The sequence below is a fragment of the Rutidosis leptorrhynchoides genome, chromosome 11, assembly GCF_046630445.1.
Source record: "Rutidosis leptorrhynchoides isolate AG116_Rl617_1_P2 chromosome 11, CSIRO_AGI_Rlap_v1, whole genome shotgun sequence".
NCBI classification, from domain to species: Eukaryota; Viridiplantae; Streptophyta; class Magnoliopsida; order Asterales; family Asteraceae; genus Rutidosis; species Rutidosis leptorrhynchoides.
Window position 1 is genome coordinate 128663044 of NC_092343.1, and position 20230 is coordinate 128683273.

General features: G+C 33.5%; 1 protein-coding gene across 1 annotated transcript; it reads left to right on the top strand.

Moving 5' to 3' along the window:
• The first annotated feature begins 15177 nt into the window (after positions 1-15177).
• LOC139876646 (protein IQ-DOMAIN 13-like) lies at positions 15178-19273 on the top strand. The gene is made up of 6 exons (XM_071864001.1): positions 15178-15400; positions 16075-16174; positions 16288-16683; positions 17707-17946; positions 18158-18286; positions 18372-19273. Exons 2-6 carry the CDS (start codon positions 16100-16102, stop codon positions 19101-19103), a joined length of 1572 nt encoding a protein of 523 aa, XP_071720102.1. The 5' UTR covers positions 15178-15400; positions 16075-16099; the 3' UTR covers positions 19104-19273.
• Positions 19274-20230: the final 957 nt, after the last annotated feature.

The following is a 20230-nucleotide window of genomic DNA, read 5'->3' on the forward strand; positions in this document are numbered from 1 at the left end:
TAAATTATTACATTAGTAAGATATTATGATGTATTAATATATCTTAATATGATATATATACAATTAAATGTCGTTACAACGATAATCGTTACATATATGCCTCATTTCGAAATCCTTAATTTAATAGTCTTGTTTTTACATATGTAGTTCATTGTTAATATACTTAATAATATATTTACTTATCATTTATCATGTTTAACAAAGTGTATCAATATCTTAATATGATTCATATGTACTTAGTAAGACGTTGTTATAACGATAATCGTTATATATATCGTTTTCGAGTTTCTTAATTCAATAGTCTCATTTTTGTGTATATAACTCATTGTTAAAATACCTAATGAGATAATTACTTATCATAATATCATTTTAACTATATATATATATATATCCATAAATATGTCATCATATAGTTTTTGCAAGTTTTTACGTTCGTGAATCACCGGTCAACTTGGGTGGTCAATTGTCTATATGAAACCTATTTCAATTAATCAAGTTTTAACAAGTTTGATTGCTTAACATGTTGAAAACACTTAATCATGTAAATATCCATTTCATTTAATATATATAAACATGGAAAAGTTTGGGTCACTACAGTACCTACCCGTTAAATAAATTTCGTCCCGAAATTTTAAGCAGTTGGAGGTGTTGACGTATCTTCTGGAAATAGGTGCGGGTATTTCTTCTTCATCTAATCTTCTCGTTCCCAGGTGAACTCAGATCCTCTACAAGCATTCCATCGAACCTTAATAATTGGTATCTTGTTTTGCTTAAGTCTTTTAACCTCACGATCCATTATTTCGACGGGTTCTTCGATGAATTGAAGTTTTTCGTTGATTTGGATTTCGTCTAACGGAATAGTGAGATCTTCTTTAGCAAAACATTTCTTCAAATTCGAGACGTGGAAAGTGTTATGTACGTCCGCGAATTGTTGAGATAACTCAATTCGGTAATCTACTGGTCCGACACGATCAATAATCTTGAATGGTCCAATATACCTTGGATTTAATTTCCCTCGTTTACCAAATCGAACAACACCTTTCCAAGGTGCAACTTTAAGCATGACCATCTCTCCAATTTCAAATTCTATATCTTTTCTTTTAATGTCAGTGTAGCTCTTTTGTCGACTTTGGGCAGTTTTCAACCGTTGTTGAATTTGGATGATTTTCTCGGTAGTTTCATGTATTATCTCCGGACCCGTAATCTGTCTATCCCTCACTTCACTCCAACAAACCGGAGACCTGCACTTTCTACCATAAAGTGCTTCAAACGGCGCCATCTCAATGCTTGAATGGTAGCTGTTGTTGTAGAAAAATTCTGCTAACGGAAGGTGTCGATCCCAACTGTTTCCGAAATCAATAACACATGCTCGTAGCATGTCTTCAAGCGTTTGTATCGTCCTTTTGCTCTACCCATCAGTTTGTGGATGATAGGCAGTATTCATATCTAGACGAGTTCCTAATGCTTGATGTAATGTCTGCCAGAATCTTGAAATAAATCTGCCATCCCTATCAGAGATAATAGAGATTGGTATTCCATGTCTGGAGACGACTTCCTTCAAATACAGTCGTGCTAACTTCTCCATCTTGTCATCTTCTCTTATTGGCAGGAAGTGTGCTGATTTGGTGAGACGATCAACTATTACCCAAATAGTATCAAAACTACTTGCAGTCCTTGGCAATTTAGTGATGAAATCCATGGTAATGTTTTCCCATTTCTATTTCGGGATTTCGGGTTGTTGAAGTTGACCTAATGGTTTCTGATGCTCAGCTTTGACCTTAGAACACGTCAAACATTCCCCTACGTATTTAGAAATATCGGCTTTCATACCTGGGCACCAAAAATATTTCTTGAGATCTTTGTACATCTTTCCCGTTCCAGGATGTATTGAGTATCTGGTTTTATGAGCTTCTCTAAGTACCATTTCTCTCATATCTCCAAATTTTGGTACCCAAATTCTTTCAGCCCTATACCGGGTTCCGTCTTCCCGAATATTAAGATGCTTCTCCGATCCTTTGGGTATTTCATCCTTTAAGTTTCCCTCTTTTAAAACTCCTTGTTGTGCCTCCTTTATTTGAGTAGTAAGGTTAGTGTGAATCATTATATTCATAGCTTTTACTCGAATGGGTTCTCTGTCCTTTCTGCTCAAGGCGTCGGCTACCACATTTGCCTTTCCCGGGTGGTAACGAATCTCAAAGTCGTAATCATTCAATAATTCAATCCACTTGCGCTGCCTCATGTTCAGTTGTTTCTGATTAAATATGTGTTGAAGACTTTTGTGGTCGGTATATATAATACTTTTGACCCAATATAAGTAGTGCCTCCAAGTCTTTAATGCAAAAACAACCGCGCCTAATTCCAAATCATGCGTCGTATAATTCTGCTCGTGAATCTTCAATTGTCTAGACGCATAAGCAATTACTTTCATTCGTTGCATTAATACACAACCGAGACCTTGCTTTGAGGCGTCACAATATATCACAAAATCATCATTCCCTTCAGGTAATGACAATATAGGTGCCGTATTTAACTTTTTCTTCAACACATAAAACGCTTTCTCTTGTTCATCCTTCCATTCAAATTTCTTCCCTTTATGCGTTAATGCAGTCAAGGGTTTTGCTATTTTGGAAAAATCTTGGATGAATCTCCTGTAATAACTAGCTAGCCCTAAAAATTGGCGTAGGTGTTTCGGAGTTTTCGGGGTTTCCCACTTTTCAACGGTTTTAATCTTTGCTGGATCCTCCTGAATACCTTCTTTGTTCACTATATGACCAAGGAATTGAACTTCTCCCAACCAAAATGCACACTTTGAAAACTTAGCGTACAGTTTTTCTTTCCTTAACAACTCTAGCACTTTTCTCAAATGTTCTTCATGCTCTTGGTCATTCTTTGAGTAAATAAGTATGTCATCGATGAAAACAATGACAAACTTGTCAAGGTATGGTCCATACACTCGGTTCATGAGGTGCATGAACACAGCTGGTGCGTTAGTCAACCCAAATGGCATAACCATAAACTTGTAATGACCGTAACGCTTCCTAAAAGTAGTCTTTGGAATATCATCCTCCTTCTCCCGCATTTGATGATACCTAGAATGTAAATCAATCTTCGAATAAACCGACGAGCCTTGTAGTTGATCAAATAAGTCGTCGATTCTCGGTAGTGAGTAGCAGTTCTTGATGGTAAGTTTGTTCAACTCTCGGTAGTCGATACACAACCTAAATGTACCATCCTTCTTTTTGACAAACAAAACAGGAGCTCCCCACGGTGATGTGCTTGGTCGAATGAAACCACGCTCTAAAAGTTCCTGTAACTGACTTTGTAATTCTTTCATTTCACTAGGTGCGAGTCTGTATGGAGCACGAGCTATTGGTACAGCTCCTGGTACAAGGTCTATTTGAAATTCAACGGATTGATGTGGGGGTAATACCGGTAATTCTTTCGAAAATATATCGGGAAATTCTTTTGCGACGGGAACATCACTGATGTTCTTTTCTTCAGGTTTAACTTCCTTGATGTGTGCTAGAATGACGTAACAACCTTTTCTTATTAGTTTTTGCGCCTTCAAACTACTAATAAAGTTTAATTTCGCGTTGTTCTTTTCTCCGTACACCATTAAAGGTTTTCCTTTTTCACGCATAATGCGAATCGCATTTTTGTAACAAACAACCTCTGCTCTTACCTTTTTCAACCAGTCCATGCCAATTATAACATCAAAACTCCCTAACTCGACTGGTATTAAATCAATTTTAAACATTTCATCCCCTAGTTTAATTTCTCTATCCCAACATATATTATCTGCTGAAATTAATTTACCGTTTGCTAATTCGAGTAAAAATTTACTATCCAAATGCGTCAATGGGCAACTTAATTTAGCACAAAAATCTCTACTCATATAGCTTCTATCCGCACCCGAATCAAATAAAACATAAGCAGATTTATTGTTGATAAGAAACGTACACGTAACAAGCTCCGGGTCTTCCTGCGCTTCTGCCGTATTAATATTGAAAACTCTTCCGCGGCTCTGCCCATTAGTATTCCCCTGATTCGGGCAATTACTTCTAATGTGGCCCGGTTTTCCACATCCATAACAAACAAAGGCGGCGTTACTTGTTTCGCCACTATTTGTTCCTTTAGTTCTGTTAAACTTTGGTCCGTAGACCTCACACTTTTTAGCACCATGGCCAGTTCTTTTACACTTGGTGCAAAATGTCGTGCAGAACTCATTTTGGTGGTACTCTTCACACCTTTGGCATTTTTGGTTTTTGTTGCCATTGTTGTTGTTGAGATTGTTGTTGGGATTTTTATTGTTTTTGAAACGATTGTTGTAGTTGTTGTTGTTGTTGGGACGTTTGTTGTAGTTATTGTTAGGATTGCGGTTATTGTTGCGATTGTTGTTGCGGTTGTTATGATTATTATTGTGATTATGGTTGTGATTGTTGTTATTGTTGTATTGGTGACCCTTGTCACTAGTTTCTTCCCACTTTCTCTTGAGTTGTTTCGTGTTGGCTTCTTTGGCCGCCTACTCTTTAATTCTTCCTTCAATCTGATTTATGAGTTTATGAGCCATTCGACTTGCCTTTTGTATGGAAGCGGGCTCGTGTGAACTCACATCTTCTTGAATCCTTACTGGTAACCCTTTTACAAACGCGTCGATCTTCTCTTCTTCATCTTCGAACGCTCCCGGATACAATAGGCACAACTATGTGAATTGTCGTTCATATGTGGTTATGTCGAACCCTTGTGTTCGTAACTCCCTAAGTTCTACCTTGAGCTTATTGATTTCGTTTCTAGGACAGTACTACTCGTTCATCAATTGCTTGAATGCCGAACACGGTAGTGCGTAAGCAGCATTTTGTCCTACCTGTTCAAGATAGGTGTTCCACCACGTTAATGCAGTACCTATGAAGGTATGCGTAGCGTACTTAACTTTGTCCTCTTCAGTACACTTACTTATGGCAAACACCAATTCGACTTTCTCGGTCCACCGTTTCAATCCAATTGGTCTTTCTGTTCCATCAAATTCCAAAGGTTTGCAGATAGTGAATTCTTTGTAGGAGCATCCTACACGATTTCTTGTGGAATTAGTTCCACTGCTAGATCCAGAGTTATTGTTATTTTGCATCGCAGCCTGTACTGCGGCTATGTTTGCTGCAAGGAAAACACGGAAGTCTTCCTCGCTCATGTTCAAATTCTGACGAGTCATCGGTGCCATTTCCTTCAAAAATAGCCAAAAGAATTGAGTTAATCATATAGAATTTTAAGAGTAGTCAATAGTATTTCGTAGCATTATATGAACTTATTTATAAAAGCTTTTTCTTCATATTAGCATTTTATAGTTTTAATTCGGGTAGTACCTACCCGTTAAGTTCATACTTACTAGCTACTATACAACTCAACTACTACGCTTCTATATGAGAAACTTATTACAATAATATTTCGCGTTCAAACTTTATACAAATTTTACAAACTTACAATACCGTTATTATACATATAGGATGAAATATAGCACATAATAACTTTACTACTTGGCAGCTATAAAGGCAATTCTAGTTAATACGCAAGTTGTTCAGCAAAAGAAATAAAGACACGTAATTCATAAGTCCAGAAACAAGTCATGCATTCAGGTTTTACTAAGACGACTTCCCATACTTGATCTTGTGGAAAGTAACCGTTATGAACATTGGCTAGGCAGCATGTTGTCATGTCGTCAAAAGGATGAGGGTTTCGTAATGTCCAACAGCCTCGTAGCAATCTAAAAACCTTGTTTCTTACCCCAACTACTGAGTCCGTCACTTGTGGGAATGTTTTATTTAAAAGTTGTAACCCGATGTTCTTTTTATCACTTTGGTAAGAAGCGAACATCACTAACCCTTAAGTAAAACATGCTTCTTTATATTGCATGTTAGAAGCTCTTTCTAACTCACGAAATCCTATGTTGGGATATGTTGAGTCAAAATAGGTTCTTAACCCGTAGCGTAAAACTGCATTTGGGTTCCCCGCATTTAACGCTTTAAAGAAAACACGGCGTAACTTACAGTCTCCCCAATGTGATATACCCCACCTATCAAAGGAAAGCCTTTTATAAACTAAGGCATTTCTAGAAAGTCTTTCAAATGTGTGACAAGTTAATTTCTCCATAACTAAATGTGCTGATGAATTCTGACCGACTCTAGACAAGATTTCATATCCTCTGGTAGGTCTTCTAAAATATTCGGTTGTCTACCCTTAACGTCCATTTTGTTTTTATACTGTAAAATAGACAAGGATTAGATTCGCAAAAGATAATTAAAAAACAATACAAGCAATTTTTACATAGAACATAAAAGTACAAGCACACTACAATACATATAATACACAACATGATTACAACCCTCTAATCTGAATCACTGGTTTCTTCTTCTTCGGACTTGGTTCGTTTTCCTATTTTCTAGGGATATATGGTGTTCCTCTAATATGAGCCATCGTTTTCCACAATGGTTTAGAAAAACCTGGTGGTTTAGAGGTTCCCGGGTTATTGTTACAATTTAGGAAATACAGATGTTTCCGATACATATAAAGTTCATCGGGGTCGGAATCAGGTTTCTCTATTTTTATACCTTTTCCTTTATTATTTTCTTTTGCTTTATTAAATTGGGTCCAGGAAATTTCTACAACATCATCGGAATCCTCATCGGGATCCGATTCATCGGAAAATTGGTAATCTTCCCAATAATTTGCTTCCTCGGCGGAAACACCATTAACCATTTTTAACTTTGGTCCGTTGGTTGAGGATTTTCTTTTATTTAATCGATTTACTGTAGGTATCAATATTTCTTCCTCCGAAACCTCTTCTTCTTCTGGTTCCTCCTCTTCTGGTTCCTCTTCTTCCGGTTCCTCCTCTTCCGGTTCCTCCTCTTCCGGTTCCTCTTCGGGAATTTGTGAATCTTCCCAAAGTATATTCGACGCTTCATTATTATTAGGTGAGTCGATGGGATTTGTACTAGTGGTAGACATCTATCACTCAATATCAAACACATTAAGAGGTTAATATATCACATAATAATTACATGTTAATAATATATAGTTTCCAACAAAAGTGTTAAGCAATCGTTTTTAAAGAAAACACGGTCGAAGTCCAGACTCACTAATGTATCCTAACAAACTCGATAAGACACACTAATGCAAATTTCTGGTTCTCTAAGACTAACGCTCGGATACCAACTGAAATGTCCCGTTCATATTGATTATAAACGTTCCATATTAATTGATTTCGTTGCGAGGTTTTGACCTCTATATGAGACGTTTTTCAAAGACTGCATTCGTTTTTAAAACAAACCATAACCTTTATTTTATCGACAAGGTTAAAAGGACACCACCTAGATTATCCAGAAATGATAATCTAAAAATATCACACTTACACACTACCAATACATATTGGTTTACAATATTAATATGTTACAACAAAGTAAATCTCGAATGCAGTTTTAAACAATATTATACAAACATGCTGACACCAAATCTTGTCCATATTTTAGCATGCAACAGCGGAAGCTCTTAATAATCACCTGAGAATAAACATGCTTTTAAATGTCAACAAAAATGTTGGTGAGTTATAGGTTTAACATATATATTTATCAAATCGTAATAATAGACCACAAGATTTCATATTTCAATATACATCCCATACATAGAGATAAAAATCATTCATATGGTGAACACCTGGTAACCGAAATTAACAAGATGCATATAGAATATCCCCATCATTCCGGGACACCCATCGAACATGATAATTTCGAAGTACTAAAGCATTCCAAATTCCAGAATGGGACTTGTTGGGCCCGATAGATCTATCTTTAGGATTCGCGTCAATTTGGGGGTCTGTTCCCAAATTCTTAGGCTACCAAGCTAAAAAGGGGCATATTCGGCTTCGATCATTCACCCATATAATGTAGTTTCATTTACTTGTGTCTATTTCGTAAAACATTTATAAAATTGCATGTATTCTCATCCCAAAATATTAGATTTTAAAAGTGGGACTATAACTCACTTTCACATATTTTTACTTCGTCGGGAAGTAAGACTTGGCCACTGGTCGATTCACGAACCTATAACAAATATGTACATATATATCAAAGTATGTTCAAAATATATTTACAACATTTTTAATACGTTTTAATGTTTTAAGTTTATTAAGTCAGCTGTCCTCGTTAGTAACCTACAACTAGTTGTCCATAGTTAGATGTACAGAAAATAAATTGATATATATTATCTTGAATCAATCCACGACCCAGTGTATACACGTCTCAGGCTAGATCACAACTCAAAGTACATATATTTTTGGAATCAACCTCAACCCTGTATAGCTAACTCAAACATTACTGCATATAGAGTGTCTATGGTTGTTCCAAATAATATATATAGATGGGTCGATATGATATGTCAAAACATTTGCATACGTTTCTATGGTATCCCAAGATCACATAATATATTAGAATACATGTATAATACAATATGAGTTAGCTAGGATATGATTAATATAGATTTGTTACCAATTTTCACGTAGTTATAACAAACAAAAATATCCAATCTTGTTTTACCCATAACTTCTTCGTTTTAAATCCGTTTTGAGTGATTTAAGTTGCTATGGTTTCATATTGAACTTAAGTTTATGAATATAAATAGAAAACATATAAGTTTATAGTCAGGAATATAGGTTACAAGTCATTTTTGTAAAGGTAGTCATTTCAGTCGAAAGAACGACGTCTAGATGACCATTTTGGAAAACATACTTCCACTTTGAGTTTAACCATGATTTTTGGATATAGTTTCATGTTCATAAGAAAAATCATTTTCCCAAAAGAACAACTTTTAAATCAAAGTTTATCATAGTTTTATATTAACTAACCCAAAACAGCCCGCAGTGTTACTACGACGGCGTATATCCAGTTTTACGGTGTTTTTCGTGTTTTCAGGTTTTAAATCATTAAGTTAGCATATCATATAGATATATAAAATGTGTCTAGTTGATTTTAAAAGTCAAGTTAGAAGGATTAACTTTTGTTTGCGAATAAGTTTAGAATTAACTAAACTATGTTCTAGTGATTACAAGTTTAAACCTTCGAATAAGGTAGTTTTATATATATGAATCGAATGATGTTATGAACATCATTACTACCTCAGGTTTTGTGGATAAACCTACTGGAAATGAGAAAAATAGATCTAGCTTCAAAGGATCCTTGGATGGCTTGAAAATTCTTGAAGCAAAATCATGACATGAAAACAAGTTCAAGTAAGATTTTCACTCGAAATAAGATTGTTATAGTTATAGAAATTGAATTAAAGTTTGAATATGTGTACTACCTTGTATTAGAGATATATATTACTGTAAATAAGAAAGATTTCTTGAGTTTAGATGATCACTTGAAATGGATTTGCAAGATTGAAAGCAAGCTAGCAAACTTGGAAGTGTTGTTGGCGTGTTCTTGAGTAGTTGTTTTGTATCTTGGTTTATGTATGGATTTATGAACTAGATTGAGCTAGATTTTGATGAAGATGATGAAGAACACTTAGAACAATGTAAGAACACTTGAGAGAGAGTAATTTGATTCAAGAAAAATTGAAAATGAATGTGTTTGTGTACTCCTCCATTCACGTGAATCTTAAGCATCCATATAGGCTCCATTAGTTTGTTATTTTGTGAGATATTTCATGCTAGAAGTTAAATGATGGTTTCCACATGGTTAGGTGACTCACATGGGCTACTAAGAGCTGATCATTGGAGTGTATATACCAATAGTAAATACATTTAGAAGCTATGTATTGTACGAGTACAAATACGAGTGTATACGAGTAGAATTGTTGATGAAAATGAATGAGGATCTAATTGTACGCATTTTTGTTAAGTAGAAGTACTTTGATAAGTGTCTTGAAGTCTTTCAAAAGTGTATGAATACATATTAAAACACTACATGTATATACATTTTAACTGAGTCGTTAAGTTATCGTTAGTCATTACATGTAAGTGTTGTTTTGAAACCTTTAGGTTAACGATCTTGTTAAATGTTGTTAACCCATTGTTTATTGTATCTAATGAGATGTTAAATTATTACATTAGTAAGATATTATGATGTATTAATATATCTTAATATGATATATATACAATTAAATGTCGTTACAACGATAATCGTTACATATATGCCTCGTTTCGAAATCCTTAAGTTAGTAGTCTTGTTTTTACATATGTAGTTCATTGTTAATATACTTAATAATATATTTATTTATCATTTATCATGTTTAACAAAGTGTATAAATATCTTAATATGATTCATATGTACTTAGTAAGACGTTGTTATAACGATAATCGTTATATATATCGTTTTCGAGTTTCTTAATTCAATAGTCTCGTTTTTGTGTATATAACTCATTGTTAAAATACCTAATGAGATACTTACTTATCATAATATCATGTTAACTATATATATATATATATATATATATATATATATATATATATATATATATATATATATATATATATATATATATATATATATATATATGTCATCATATAGTTTTTGCAAGTTTTTACGTTCGTGAATCACCGGTCAACTTGGGTGGTCAATTGTCTATATGAAACCTATTTCAATTAATCAAGTTTTAACAATTTTGATTGCTTAACATGTTGGAAACACTTAATCATTTAAATAACCATTTCATTTAATATATATAAACATGGAAAAGTTCGGGTCACTACAACACATGCACATAACCAAAAGTGATGGTAGACATCTTGACACACACACACACACACACACACACACACACACACACACACACACACACACACACACATATATATATATATATATATATATATATATATATATATATATATATATATATATATATATATACAAGTTTACTAATCAACGCTTACTCTAGCAAAAGACCAAACCAAATGAGGCTTAAAATAAAAAACTGATGCCACACGGTTTGGTTCCACAGTTGACCGCAGGTCAGACCGCGGAAGTCCTGTACCCTGATTTATGAAACCAGGTACATGGTCGACTCCACGGCTGACTGTGGATCGACCGCAATACGTTCTGTCCAAATCTCTTGATCAAATAAAGTTTAACCACTTCGAGGCATCTATAATTCATGAAACCTGTTGTAACATGCTTAGAATAGTTGCCCTCTTCATATCCAAAAGAGTTTTGGTCACTAGAACGCTAATCTTGGTTAATCACACCTAATGACACCTTAATGAAGTTTTAGCCTTGATTAAGGATAACAAATAAGTGTTACAGGATAAATTGTGCTCCTAAAATGTATTTGGACATACTTAGGATGGTCATCAAGTCCCAACCAAGAGTTGCTCCTTCCTTGTACATGTGTTGGACATTAATGTATACTTATACATTAATCTTGCAAAGTGCCACATTGCAAGTAAACTTACATAACGTTAGTATATTGCTATGGTCATCACTATGTGTTTAATCCTAGATTAATTGCTAAGTGATCTCTTGCTAGTCATTACATAAGTATTACTTGACTACTTGCTATTATTACATGAGTATTATTTGACTATGTACTAAATGTCAACTTGCTAGTAGTTGCTTAATATATATAAATTAACTTTGTCTTGCTATAAGCCATAAGTCAGGTAATTGCAAATGCATGTTTAGCTTACTCAAATGCATTAAGTGTAACTTGGTTGATAACAATGGATGAGTCATAATCAAATTGTCTTTAAGTGCTTATAGAATTATTAACACACATATTGAGATATCAAAAGAGACATGTTAAGTTTAGCAACATGTCTAAGAATGGTCTAGTCTCGATTAACATAATATCCTACAGCATGTTTAATTGAACTTACTTGTTTCACTAGGTAAGACATCATAAACACGTCTAATTAATCCATGTGCAAGCTTAAAGATAAATAATATCATCCTTAGTGATTAATTAGGATATTGTCATCAATGACATGTTGACAAACCAATAGAACTTAAGCAAGTGTGTTAAAAACAAACAAAAGATTACGACAAATCTGAGATTACTTCAATTGGTTATCAAGACTTGTATCTAAGAATGTTGAACTTCCCTCTTTGGTTATGACAAGTCAGTATCAAAAGAATACAAACAAGGAGAATCATGCATTTAATGCATATAGTACTTGTATATGATGTTGAGTATCTTTTGCAGGTATTAAATGAAGTAAAGAGGTCAAAAGAACCAGGTTTGAAAGGATTCAAACGGCCATACAATGGCTAGATGAAAATGACCCGACAATGTGCGGTTGACCCATGGTCGATCGTGGGCTGAGCCGCAGCAACGGCTAATTTTTTTTGTCTCTATCTATAAATAGCAAGACTTGGAGAGCTTTGAAGATTAGATCATCTTGCATGCTTCAACTCTAATTCATCAGAGAATCACAAGATCATAACTCATATATATTTGTGATTAGCAAGAGAATTTCTATGATCTCATAGATTGTAGAAGTGTTGTAAACATACTATCAAGTTTCTATCTTTGTGAGTTTACTTAGTGTTGTATTATCCTTTGAATTGTCTTAGGATTTTCATCACTAAAAGGGTGAGTCTTGTACTTTGTAACTAGAGGCATAAGCTAGCTTAGCTATCATCTTTCTTAAAGGGAACTAGGAAGTTGTGTAATTCCATTGGGGATTAATACTTGTCCAAGGTGAAGAAAAGTTGATCTAAGTTAGAGGTAATCTTTTAAAGGGATAGAAAGATTAGGTTTGTTGTCTACAAAGAGTACAAGACTTGTAAATCGGATCTCCACTGGTTTGGAGTAAAGGCTTAGTGAAGCAAAACTCCTGATTAGTGAATCGGGGAGTGGATTAAGGTGGATTAGTTAACATCTACCCGAACCACTATAAATCCTTATGTTTATGTTCCTTAGTTTACTTTCTGTATTACTTCAAACATAAACACCACACACATTGAGTTTTAGTGGATTAAGTTGATCAAGGATTAATCAAATCTCTTTGATCATCGAAAAAGTTTTAAAAATCGTATTTAAGTGTCATGTTTTGACTTTTAAAGTTCGTTTTGGATATTTTTATTAATATTCGATGAGAATTATATGACTCAATTTAATTTTAAATATTGTTTTATTATTTCAACTTTCATCAAATATTATATAGTAAAAATAAAAAATTGAAGTCAATGTTAAAAGAAAAAGATTTTTAAAAATCAAACATAACACTTATTACAGGGAGGTGATCTTTATACCACTATTTTTACCCATAAACTACTAAATCACTAAATATAATTTAAAACATTGTACAATAGCTAAATATTATATTTAGTTGCGTGTAATAAAAAAGTGATAGGTGGCGTTTAGTTTGGAGATTTGAAATTTCAAGATTTAAAATTTCATGGGATTTCAAATCTTGCTTGTTTGGTTCGGGATTTGAAAACGAATAACGTAAACCAAAAACGTAAACGTGAACTAAAACGTGAATATAAATGTGAGATAAAACGTTAGCGTAAAACGTAAACGAAAAACGAAAAACGTAAACATTAAGTAAAACGTAAACATAAAACGTTAAATCAAAACGTAATAAATAAATGTAAAAGTAAAACGTAAACGTGAAGACGTACATAGAGGTAAACGCAAAACGTTAAACGTAAAGGTAAAATGTAAACGTTAAGTAAAACGTAAACGTTAAGTAAAAGTAAACGCAAAATGTAAAACGTAAATGTAAATGTAAATGTAAACGTAAAATGCAAACGTAAAATGCAAATGTAAACGTAAAAAATAAACGTTAAGTAAAACTTAAAGGCAAACGTAAAACGTAAGACATAACACGTAAAATTAAAAATATAAAACATAAACGTAAACGCAATATGTAAAATGTAAACGTAAATGTAAAAACTAAACGTAAACGTAAACGTAAATTGTAAAACGTAAACGTATAACGTAAATCGTAATGCATAAAACATAAATCGTAAAACAACAACAACAACAACAACAACAACAACAACAAAACCCAATACCACAATGAGTGGTGTATGGGGGAGGTGAGATGTAGACAATCCTTCCCCGATCCGAGAATAGAAACAAGTCCTTTCTCTACCCAGAAAGTAGAGAAAGTCATCCCTCTCTCTATTCGACGAATAAAGAGATTGCTTCCGAGTGGACCTCCGGCCAGTGAGTAAAAAGTTTTTTTTTTTTAGTAAAAAAAAATAAAAATAAAAATAACATTGAGACGCCATGAAAATTAAAATAAATCGTAAAACGTATAACATAAATGATGAGAACATAAATTTTCAAATCCTTCACTATTAGTGAAGGATTTAGAAATTCCTTCTTCATGACTAGATTTCAAAGTTCAGAGACACTTGAAATCCTCCGACCTAATATAGGATTTTATGAAATTAAGAATTTTAAATTCTCCAAAAGCGCACACATAGTGTAAAGATGTCACCTGTTACTACGGGACGAGAAGTGTTTATCTGTACGAATTAGCATATGCCCGTCACACACGCCAGCAAAATCAACAGGGACCAGCCGAAAAAGAAAAAGGAATCTAGACGGATCATTTTGATGGGTATTATTATTAATTATTATTGTTAGTGATAATGAATAATGATCATGATAAGCAATTTATTTAATTAATTTTAAAATCTTAGATAAGTAAATAATAGTCTTCCCATTTAAGTTAAGTTTGTTGAAGTTGGCAGCAAGGCAGGTTGGTTCACAAATCAAGTGGGTAAGCGGCCAATATCTTATCTATAAACTATAATTATAAACATTTCATTTTTCAATCATTTATTTCATATTATAGTCTTTAAAACTAAATATATTCCTTTAACCTTTTTTTTATATATATAATAATCGAATAAACAACGAAAGATTTTTTCATTTAAAGTGTCTCAGATATGCACAATTTAACTGAATTATGATCCTTTTCAACTTTTACTATATATATCATTGTAAGATTGTAAGATGTAAGATGTAAGATTGTAAGATGTGTTGCTAATAAAACTAAATTTGAAACTTACCGTAAGATTATCAAGATTTTATTTTATATTAGATAATCGTTAATTAATGGTATAATTCTAAAGGCATAAAAAGGTGAAAGGTGGTGGGGGGACAATAAAGATGAAAAAAGAAAGTTGTGAAAATTGTTATTCTTATTCATATTAATAATAAATCTTCTTTGAAACCAACCCATTTCAAAATTTCATAATTTTTCTACCATTAACTCTTTCTCTGTGTTTCTCTCACACATATACATACATCATACATACACACTTAGTGTGTATGTATGTAAAGAAAGTTACTGTTGTTATGAGGATATTGTGTTTTGTGTAGAATTTGATCAACTTTCAAGCAGCTTTTTTAAAAGTTTTTCTAGAAATCTTATGGGAATCTTTTATTAGTTAAGGTAAGATTTTGCTCTTAATTATATGTTTTTCTCATATAAGTTATGTTTATTGATTATAGAACTAATTACATGCATTTCCTTCTTTTAATTCTTTTTCTTTTCATACTGTAATTTAATTTAATTTACTTTATTATTATTATTCATTATTTAAATATTTATTATTACTGATCTTAATTTGTTTATGTAAATTTGATATCTTTTATTTCAACAGATGCTACATAATTTTGATTATTCCAGCATACATATGTGTTGCATGCTTGTGCTTTCTTTTCCTGTTACTAGCTTACTTGAAACTAATTAGTGATCATTTTGTAGTAAATATGGATCTAGATGCCAGATTTATTTTCAGATTTTAAAATTTTCCAACATACAGATCTCTGTTTTTGTTATGTTTCCAAAACCAACAAGGTATTCGCTATTCATATTTTACTAAGATGTACGCGGTCTATCAGGATAATATGCGGCCGTTTTCTACCGTTTTTATGTTGAATATGATCATATATGGAGGATATCATGCTATTTTTTTTATAGAGAATTTTGAGTGATCATATAGCAATCAGCCTTCATGTCACCTATGTTGATTTCTTCTAAAATTGACCCATAAAAGAAATCTTTTATTTGATTTATTATTGTAATTGTAGTATTGTTCTATGTGTTGATCTGTTTATTTACAGGGTAAAATAGTAATGCTGGGAACACATGGGGAGAAAAGGGAGTTGGTTTTCAGCAATCAAGAAGGTTTTTACATCCAACTCCAAAGACAAACTACCATATGTAAGTAAACACATCAGCTTACTTGTGGGTATAACAAGATTTATAATAAATTCCTCCGTTATGACTTTGATTCATTTTCACGTTTTCTTGATCATGGTATGGTTCGAAAACAGGAAATAGAAAAGAAAAATACACACGAAAAGAAAAGTCGCACAAAATTAAAACATGGAGAAAGTAGATCATTCAATATTCCTTTATTTCGAGAGCCAAGTAGTATCGAAAAAATATTGGGCGAAGTTGATCAACAGTTGTTATTTATTGGTAATCCTACACCTGTTGAGCAACAAGCAACAACATCAACAATTCAACAACCTTTATATTCAAGTCGACCCGCTTCACCAAGAGTCACTTCTAAACGGGTCGATTCTCCTAGGGGGGCAATTTCCCCTAGGAGTTCGCCCCCTAGAGTTGTTCAAAGGCGTAGAGAGATCAGTTATAGACCAGAGCCAACTGTACGGCATCATCACTTTTCGGCCACCATTATTCAGGCGGCGTATAGAGGTTATATGGTAAGATTTTGTTGTTTATGATGCGTGTTTTGAAAGTGATTATGTGATATTCAACAATCAGATTAAATTTATGTGTTTAATATGTTAGTTGTAGGAGATATAGTATGTTGGATGTTGGATGTGTTTTTTACTGTTAGTTGCTTGAAGTTGCTTTAATCATATCATATGCTGTTTAAGTGTTTGACGATATCGAGTATATATGAAAGTGACAGTTAAATGACCAAAAATGTTGTTTTTGTGATAAAAGGAGGGACCTGTTAGGAAATGGAATAAAAGTCTGTTGACAATTAGGTTACATGAAAGGTAATAAGTTATTTGAGTTGTACGATTATTATTATTATTATATGGTTTAAAACTGATTATTATTATTATTTAGTTCTGAGGTTATCTGCTTAAAAATTGAACAGATATCAATGTACTTATTTTCAAATACTTATTTCTTCTGAAAAGCGGATCGGAAAGTATTTAAGAGGGTGTTTTGATCTACATATGTGTGGAAAAATATGGATTTTACTAACAACAGCCCTTAGGGCGGGCTGGCATTAAAGCACTTGTAGTTGGTTAGTAAAATATGGATTTTACCAACATCAGCCCTTAGTAGTTAGTTATTAATTTTATGGTGGCGATTACCTAATTGTACGAGTGTGTTGATAGTATATATAAAATGTAAATGTAATATTTAACATATATTTTACTTTATTGACTATTACGTAAATATTACATATACTATTTTACAATATTGACTGAGAGGATTCGATGTCAAAATTACCGTTCTAATTTTTTTTTTACAATATTGACTATTACATAAAGATTACATATACTATCATGTTTTATGTATGTTAACGACAATCTTATGAATTGTCGTTAGTAAAATCTGACTAATTGATCTTCCAATTCTAATTGATCTTTCAATTCATGTAAAACTGATTATTGCGAATTCAAGTCATTATAATCAATTAATCATACAATGGTTGCTGAATTAAATGCAGTCACTTTTTGTAATTAGTTGTGTATTTTGTAAAGGCACGAAGGAGTTTTCGAGCTTTGAGGGGTCTTGTGAGGCTGCAAGGAGTAGTAAGAGGCCAAAACGTGAAGCGACAAACTGCAAACGCCATGAAACAGATGCAACTTTTGGTCAGAGTTCAAACTCAGATTCAGTCAAGAAGAATACAAATGCTAGAAAACCTGCAACCTGAACGCCAAACGAACAAAAACGATAAAGACGGGGATAATTCACTTGGCAAATGGAACTTCAATAACCTAGTAAGTTTTTTTTTATTTTTAACTTTTTTTTTTTTTTTTTTATCTATTAATAATAAGTGGATTAAAAAAATCTGGCAATCTTAGGCGACCTGCTTGGACTTGTACCTAATACCCAACCCGCCCATTTCACCACCTCCTGATACCTAGTTTTAGAGAAGTGATATTTTGAAATGATGATTGTTTAATAAATTTGAAAATGGAATTAATGCAGAGTGAGATGGGCGATGAACACTGGGACGATAGCTTGATAACAAAAGAAGAACGAGAAGCTAGGCTACGAAGTAAAATGGAAGCCGTGATCAAAAGAGAACGGGCCATGGCCTACGCATACTCCCACCAGGTACTCGTTAAACTATCATCTCATAGTCTTCGTTTTTGTTTTAAAAAAAAAAATACAAAGTTTAACCCGGTTTTAATTGTTTAAGTTATGGAAAGCAACACCAAAATCGGCCCAAAACACTTTGGCTGACATCCGATCCGGTGGATATCCATGGTGGTGGAACTGGTTAGAACGACAACTACCTTCAAACGAACCAACAAACCCGCCCATATTCACACCCACACCACCACGCCCAAACCACGAACGCAAAACAAGCCCACGTCCTCAATCAAGCACGTTAAGACAAACCGATTTCACCTTCGAAAATCTTGACACACCAACACCAAAGTCATCAAAGTCAACCGTTCCAACTAAAACTCGACCTTTTCTCACTCCAACGCGGACCCCACCTTCCACAACCCCGAACCTAATGAAATATCACAAGTCAAAAGGTAGTGCAACCCCTTCCCCTTACCCAATGAAAGACGACGATAGTTTAATGAGCTGTCCACCTTTTTCGGTTCCAAACTATATGAGTCCTACGGTATCGGCTAAAGCTAAAGTTCGACCAACTAGTAATCCTAAAGACCGTGTTTCTAGCAGTACTGAAGCTAGCGAGACATCAACAAAACGGAGATTTTCATTCCCTTTAACGCAGAATATTGGGTCGTCGTTTAAGTGGAACAAAAAATCTTCAAGTAAAGAGTTAGTGACGTCACCAGCTCCTACTGTGATGCAAAAACATAAGTCTCCAAAGTCTATTGGAGATAGGAGTATTGATTCAACTACTTCTATGCCTGCTGCATTTGGAAGGAGACCATTTAACAGATTTGTGTGATTTTTTTTTAATTGTTTGTCAAGTGTTTTGCTTTTTTTAATTGTTTGAGTTATTTGTTTTGGTTATGTTTTTTTATATGTTGGTTAAGTGAGTGTATGATCATTTCTATATACTGAATGATAACAAAATACTTTGATGTGTATAATAATGAACAAACAGTTCTTATTTTCCATTTGGGTTTATTTTGCTATCTACCATTGCAAATGGTGTTGGGCTAAATATTTATTTTTGGTATGGTAGTGGAATAAATCATCTTGAGATGAGCCCAGTTTAACTTTATTTTGCTATCTAGCATTGCATAATGGTGTTGGGCTAAATATTTACAAATATATATATATATATATATATATATATATATATATATATATATATATATATATATATATATATATATATATATATATATAATCAAGAGAGAACCACTATTTTGGGGGGAAATGTGGGAAGTAATTTTTTTTTTTTTTTTTTGAATTTTTTTTTTCAGACATCAAGATCAGATGAATTTTTTTTCCCCACAAGTAGTAATCCTTGGATTTGAGATAAGCTGATATGGCCAAAACGGACGGTTTTATTTGTGCGGTGTCGTTAGGTCGCAACACGTCAGAATCAGCTACCAAGAGGGGGGGTACTGTTTTAAATTTATATTTAGCGGGGCCTAAATCGTAATACTCCTTATTATGAGTAAGGAAAGTATGACCTAGAGTCGTATTTTTAAGATATCGGTAGAATCGAACTTATATTAAAGCTTAAGATAGTTATGAAGGAGTAGTGGTTACCTAATTTTGGGTTTTTCTAGTTTATAAGACAGATAAAGTAAATGCAATAAAATTCGTAATTCTGATAAGGTTAAAGTAAGTGCATACTATGATTTCATCAGTTATTCTGCCGAGATTATGGAATGCTGGCTCATGAATAGGCAGAGGCCTTGTATTCATTACACTGGCCCTAAACGCCACTGTCGTAAGACATGTCACTGGGGTAATGCGATAGGCTTGAAGATTCTGAATAAACAGCAACGTCCCTTACCCCCGACGCCCGTGCAGTCTGACTACAGGCATACATGTTCAGACGGCTCATCCAATTGAGCGACTCGGTTGGGTGACGTATTAACATTCCACAAAGGTCTA